Source organism: Macrobrachium nipponense, chromosome 8, assembly GCF_015104395.2.
Source record: "Macrobrachium nipponense isolate FS-2020 chromosome 8, ASM1510439v2, whole genome shotgun sequence".
Taxonomy (NCBI): Eukaryota; Metazoa; Arthropoda; class Malacostraca; order Decapoda; family Palaemonidae; genus Macrobrachium; species Macrobrachium nipponense.
Window position 1 is genome coordinate 86,560,500 of NC_087203.1, and position 7,645 is coordinate 86,568,144.

The 7,645-nt window shown below is 34.6% G+C and overlaps 1 protein-coding gene across 1 annotated transcript in view; it reads left to right on the forward strand.

Moving 5' to 3' along the window:
- Positions 1-237, forward strand: part of LOC135223304 (glutamate receptor ionotropic, delta-2-like) — a 1,926-nt gene extending 1,689 nt beyond the window's left edge. The window contains exon 1 of the mRNA XM_064261772.1: positions 1-237. This exon is cut by the window's left edge and continues 1,689 nt beyond it. Coding sequence (XP_064117842.1) covers positions 1-129 — 129 coding nt within the window. The 3' untranslated portion in view covers positions 130-237.
- Positions 238-7,645: the final 7,408 nt, after the last annotated feature.

Here is a 7,645-nt window from a genome sequence, read left to right on the forward strand (position 1 = left end):
GAAGGGGCACTGGAGGGCAGCAAGCCCCTCAAACTGGAACAGCTCCAAGGGGCATTTTACGTTATGGGTGTAGGATACCTTTTGTCGGCACTCATCTTCGTGGCTGAGGTCGTGGCATCTTTGCTTTAAAGATTTAATTGCATGAGAATGGGATGGTAAAATATATTCACCTGACAAGGATTGGGATTAGATTTAGATTTTGTTTGCAACGGGAGAAATAAATAATTTACTGCATTTCTTTTGCGCTGTTATTCTCATTTCCTTATCAAGAGAATCATACTGGATGTATGAATTTTCTGAAGTGTATATATGCATTATGCTAAATTTTAAATTTTCGTTTTTTTTATTTTTTTTTTAAATAGGCTCTTAACCAAACCAGAAGATTTGATGTTCAAGTCTTCACAAACAGTTGTCTGCGAATTTTATAACAAATGTTTCGGAAAACATCTGTGTCAGAACAGTTCGAACTTCATTGTTGTTCGAACAAATTTTTTGGACGTTCGTCGCAAACTATTGTTAATTTGTTATTTGCCGTGAAAGTCTTACGGATTACAGTAGAGTTAGGGTTTATCATTATTGGACCCTGTTGTGAGGTTTCATGGTTTTCAATGTTTTTCCATTGACTCTACATCGTATGATAAGTGGTATTATTACTGTGATATCGAAGTGAATGATATAAGGTGAGGCTTTCTTCCCATAAGAAGCCTAGCAAACCTAATATTGGAATTTATTTTAATTTCAATCTTACTTATATTTAATAAACAAAACAAAATTATTTAACAACCAAAACAACTTACATTAAAGAGTAGATCCACTAATAAAACTTTGTGACATTGCCGTACATTACCTTTTTCCCTAGACATGGCCAAAGATACATAATAATGTAAAGCACTTATCACAAATGTTGACGTTGACGTATTCCAAAATTGTCGTTGTCTTGGAGTTAGGACGTTCAGTTTTGTTCAGGATTAATTTCCTATTACAATGTAGATGCCGGCCTTGCTAATGAGTAACTCTTACTGTAACTGTTCGCCGTGGCTGTGGTAACCTCCGAGGTAATTTACTTCTTACCTTTGACAGGTACATATTACGCACGCGCGAACTTAAGGCCTATTAGGCAGTTACTAGTTTAAGTAATTTAATTCATAAGTTTAATTTTATTATACATTTTACTTATCATTAACGCTAATAGTTACTATACTAAGTAGCATTAAGTTATTTACTTTTAATTTATTAAGAAAAATAGATAAAGCTTCGAGTGAAGCTAACGACCGAACGGCTATTCCCCACAGTCGGACACAAAATATCAATCCTTTCTGATTTCTAACACACTCCCCACAAAGGATTGCGATCATAGAATTGCAATAAATATCTTCATTAACCATACATTATTTATTAAGGCCACCTTAAATCTGGCTACTGTGTTAAACAATTATTTCCAACAACGCTAAATAAAAAGTATGGCTAAGTTACTTTAGTATCATCCTCACGTTACTAAAAGTGTAGCATTTTAACTTTAGTCTTCACTTTATTTTAAGTGTAGCATTTTATTTAAATATTTACAACAATTTTAACTTAGCTTAGTTTACTATAGGCTATCTCCTAATTTTACTTTTTATTTACGTATTTAGTTTTATCTATTTATTACCTAAAAAGTAATTATTTGCAATGCCCTTAATCCTTGTTTAAAGTTAAAGAATAAAGCATTTAATAAAGTATATCCTCACACTGAAAAAGTTTCGAGTGTGTAGCATTTTAGTCAAAATAAAAACTTGATTATTAGTAATTACAGTAAATAATATACTGAAAAGCAGTATTTACAAATTATCTAAATTTTCCCTTAGCATTCTTTCAAATCTTTCGGTAGCCTTTCTCTTGGGTCTTACAGACCTTTCGCCTTGTTCAACGTGAATAGATTCAGGTTTATTATACTCCCTTTTTTTACCTCGATTTCCATTGAATTGTCTCTGGTTTGCCTTTCTCTTATAGCATGTGTCACTGACAGTTCCATAGGATAAAGATTACAAATAGAATGATATTCTATAGCCCCATTAGCTTGCTTTAGTTTCACTGACCTAATATTATTGTCAAATCCTAATATTAATTTTAATACCTTACCCATCATCCAAAATGGTCTGGGCTTATTAATTGCTTTAATTAGGACAATGTCACCAACTTTAATTCTATTTTCCCACTTACTTTGGTACAAATTTCTACTATGTTCTCTCAGGCTTAAGAGATAATTTTCATACCACAATTTCTTAAAATTTTCAATAATTTCTTCCTGTATTCCTACAGTTCTCTCTAAAGAAGGTTGACTATAATCGTCCAACCAAACATCACTATCATCTTTTCTCAAAATGAGGGATGAATTACCATGCAATTTGATAAAGGAATTTGGAGTTATAAACTCTAAATTTTCTGAGCTTGATCTATATGTTAAAGGCCTGGAATTTATCGCTAATTGAATATTAGAAAGGGTAGTTAATAATTCAAAGTAAGTTAATTTACACCTTTCTATTACTTTATAAAGACAATTCTTTAATACTCTAATCAATCTCTCCCAAGCAGAACCAACCCATGCTGAATATAAAGGTATTTTAATGTGTTTGATATTACATTTACTTAATTCAGATTGAAATTCCTGCGACTCCAAAGACCTTTCAAGGATACTTCCACCCTTGAGAAAAGACTTAGCGTTGTCACTGTACAGGTATTGTGGTATTGTGTACATATTACTAAATCTTTGGAAAGCGAGAACAAAATTTTTAGTGGACATGTCTGGTAACAATTCAAAGTGCACAGCGCGCACGTTAAGACAAGTGAAAACTAATATAAACATTTTTGTGGTCTTATCACTCAACTCATCCCAACCCAAAGGTGTCCGGTGGAATCAATACCTACATGCTGAAAAGGCTTGACTAAATTCATGTGGTGTTTAGGGCAATTATCTGTTAAACGTTCGGGTATCTGTAAGCTAAGGCATTATATTTCCTACATATATTACAACTACTCAGCTCAGTCTTTACTGCTGACCTACCCTTGGGAATCCAAAATCCCTGTTCCCTAAGGTAGTTTAATGTAGTGCCTATTCCTAAATGCTGTACCTTCAAGTGACTGCTTTATTAACAATGAGGTGAACCTATGCTCTTTAGGAAGCAATACTGGGTTATGAACATCAAAGTCAAAGTACAAACACTTAGATATTCTTCCCCTAGACCTAATTATACCCTTTGAATCTAAAAATAAATTTAAATTGGACACTAGAGGAGGTATATTATTAGTAATATTGGCACTGCTTTGTAAAAAATCTAATTCTACTGTAAAGTATTCTTTCTGTGCAATTTTCACCCAATACTTCAAGGCTTTCTTTTTAGGATCACCACCCTTTAATCTACTACAAAATTTGAGCAAGTAACTGGTAATTCTTAACAATTGTTCATAATTTGACATTTTATTTATATTGAGAATACCAGCGTTTACTTTATTTATTTGCATAGTGCATACTGTACTTATTTGATGCTTATAGTAAGGCGATATGCTCAATAAAGGGTAAAGAGGCCACTTGTCAAAATCATTACTCAACCATTCTGGACCTTCTAGCCAATAAGTTGATTTACTTAAATATTTAGTATAGGATAAACCTCTGGTGATCATGTCAGCAGGATTTTCTTCTGTATTTACATAGTGATATAAGACAGGTAGTTTAAATAGCTTAGATATTTCAACTTTAAGACCATCTGCCTCAAGTACTCTATTTCTAACAAATTTAGATTTTATTTTAGTTTCTCTGGTCAATAGCCAATTTAAAACCACTTGAGCATCAACACAAATATTAATGAATTGAAAATTTATATTATTGTAGGCTTCTAGTAAGGAAGGTAAACATTTAAAAGCTAGAATTACTCCCATTAGTTCCAAAGTGGGGACACTATGCTCATTTCTCTTATTCAGTGGAGCCAATTTAGATTTGGAGAACAAATAAGAACTTTTATCATTTTGATTAACCGCATAGGCCACAAACCCATAGGCCTTCTTTCTCTTTGTATCAGTTACCAACCAGTGAGTCCCTGCCTACTGCAAAGTGGTATTTAGCAAATACAAAACTATGGTTTGTAAACATATGTGGACATATATGAAATTTTAACATTATAAAACCCCTTATGCAATATTATTTTTACGGTGGAGTGGTAACATAAAGTCCTCATTAACGGCTATGACGATTTGTAATTGCAGCAATTGCTAAGAGGTTCCACAGCGATGTTGCTCTTGGTGAGCAGTACTCCTAATTACATACTAAAGTCAGTTCCCGGCTGGCGAGGGTTAAAAAAATCTACAAAGCTCTCGTCTTTGTATGATGAACATTATGATTTTTTTAACAATTTCGTCCAGTTGCGCTTTGTCATTGTGAGGAGCAGGTTAGGAAATCAAAGCAGTATTGCAGGTCTGAGGTGTCCTTAAAGTATTTAGAAGTTTTCTCGAAAGTGGAAAACTTGAACCCTCATATCCTATTCCAGCTTTTAAAAAATGTCCTACAGAGGTGCCAACAAATTCCATCTGTTATCACATTTGCTTTGCAATACTGATACAAATTCCATCTGTTATCACATTTGCTTTGCAATACTGATACAGGCATATATTCAAGGCACTTACTGTAATATAAATGATCCTAGTCTGATATTTAGTGTTGTAGCTATGTCAAGAATTGACAAAGTTTTATAATACATAGAAATGGAGCAAAATTTTGTTTGTTTTATAGAATTATTTTTTTGAATGAATAACAAAATTGTTTTAGGACTTAACATTGTAAGTTTGCTGTTTTCTGCCAAGGTGCGTAAGTTGATACCCATGTTGAAAGTAAGTCTCTCAGCATTTCTGGCATACCTGTCAATGGTCATTTTTACTGAGTAATATTTACCAGTGTATGGCTTTCTCAGACTAGATCAAATAGGTGATTGTCATTTGAGGAGAGGAGCTTTATTTCTTAAAAGACAAAGGAAACAGATTCTGGATCATCAGGAGGCTGTTACTTCACCAGAAACCTGTGCGTTCAGGAAAGGGTTGCTTTGGAGAACTAAATAAGAGTCCTGTCCAGGTCATGCAGTCATCCCAGTATGCATTGATATTGGTGTTCATCGTTCTTAGTTGCGTTCACCCTCACTCTTAACTGTTAAGGCTTATTGTGACCAGTTGCCACTCGTGCAAGCCTTCTAAACAGCGATGGAGTGAAGTATTTGTGGTAAGACTGACCTACGAAGGAAGTCTAAACTCTAAATTTTGCTGGCTTACACTTAAGGCAAGCCAGCAGTGAGTACAAAGTTAAGTATATCTTAGTTTAACCAGACCACTGGGCATATTAACAGCTCTCCTAGGGCTGGCCCGAACGATTAGATTTTTTAAAACGTGGCTAGGAACCAATTGGTTACTTAGCAATGGAACCTACAGCGTGTTGTGGGATCCGAACCACATTTTATCGAGAAATTAATTTCTAATCACCAGAAATACATTCCTCTGATTCTACACTGCTACCAACCGGGAGCGAGCTCGGGCTACCAGGTTGTTAGTCGAGCAAACTACCCACTCGTGTGAAACTCACAACGAGTACAATTAGCATAGCCTAATAGTGCTAGCGTAACTATTGCATGATTTTGAAAACGAAAGTGTAGAGTCTGGCCTATCTTTTTGCAATACGGACATGTAAAGGGTACTTGATAATGCCATGTCCTCTGAAACTTGGTTCAGTAGTATGGAGTCTTATATAGGAAGTGTGTATCATCAAGAGGTTTCAGAGGAAAAATCAGTTAGTTCAATCAGACTTGCAAGGCATCCAGAATTATGTATAGGAAGAAAGTCAATGATTAATAGGAAGCAGCACATTCTGCAGACAACAGTGATTATGAAGGTCTAATTTCGGTGTTTGGTTCATCACTATTCCCATGACAAAGATTATGTCTGGGGGTTCATGAACAGGCTCTGTTCATATGACTAAATTGGCTGTTGATCACTAACACTTGTTACAGATTCTCCGCGGAGTGAGATTCATTTCTCCGATGGCTATCGTGAGTGGCCTAAGGTAATCTTTGGAGGCTTAATTAGTCAACTGCTGAATAGAACATTTGATTTAGAGTGCATTTTTCACTCCCCATGAGAAGTACTGTAGTTTATGTAGTTATGTAGTGTATCTCTTGTTTGACTGTCACTCTGTAAAAACAGTTATCCACAGATGCAATTACCAATTTTTCACTACTGTGCATTTCAGGGCTGTGTCTAATCGATTTTCGTCGATAAAATCTTACCAAAGTCTCTGGTATGGATCGTATTTTGAAAATAGCTATTTGAAACCACGGCCTAATTGGCAAAAATATGCAGTAATGTCTAATGTGGATAATTAAGGCATTTATCAGAGTAAATCAAAGAAATGTAAGGGGGAAACTTAGCTAAATTTAGTAGGCACCCAGAGAGAGGCTAACTGTGACGTAAACTATGGCATCAGGCGTAATAGCAGGGTTCCCAGTAGTGTGAATCACAAATATTTAACACTCTCTTAGAATAAGTATTAAAGGAAAGGCTAAGCAAATCACTGTTGAGAATGATGATAATATTACCGTTTCCATTGGTGATACCGCGGTAATGAATAAGAATTTGGTATATATACATATGACAATATTATAGCAAGGGGATTTGGTCAATATACATATGGCAATATCACTATTTTCATTTTACAGTTTTATGTTGACTATAGGAATACATAGCAGTTATAACACTATTTCTATTTACCTTCTGACTATCAGCTATACAAAAGACTTTTGGAATTGGTGAAATACAATCATATTGAAACGAAAATACGATCATTTAGAGCTGGTTGGTACGATATTTTGCCCTAAAAAACTGGTAATCTCACATAATGCTAAACACCGCCGACAGCAAGGCGAGGGCAGCCGATCGTCATTGGTCAAAGCCAGGGTATAAGTGACTGGTGCTTCACCTATGACAAGCCCATCAAATAGTCCTCGTGGCTTCAAGACTGCTTGCGTGTTTTTTGCAGTATGCAACAAGAAAGAATCCTATGCGTCATGTGCTCATTATTAACGGGTAAGTGGTTAATGAGGCGATACACAAACACCAAGCGATTTAGACAAGAGGACGACGGTGACCGTTATAGGGATTATACTAGAATGACGAGTATGAAAAAGAGATACCTACAAATATTTTGTTTATTTCAAGGTATTTCTAACTTTTCATACCAAGAATAAACAATGGCCGAATTTGCTTGACTAATAGATTATCTCACTGATTGCTGCAACGACCATTTTCAACAACTTGCCTATTCCACTGACCTTACACACACACACACACATATATATTTATATCATATATATATATATATATATATATATATATATCATAAATTTCATTTATGCAGTATGTGTATATGCATTTATGTATGTACCATATGTCTATATATGTGTATGTAGACGGCTTATGTATTTATATATGTTCAATCACCCTCTTCCCTGATGTCGAAGTACGAATAGTAATAATAATGATGATGATTATATTATTAACAAGAATAATGATAATAACAGTAATGAATATTAATGTAATTATTATTATTATGATTAGTAATATCATTATCAACACTTTA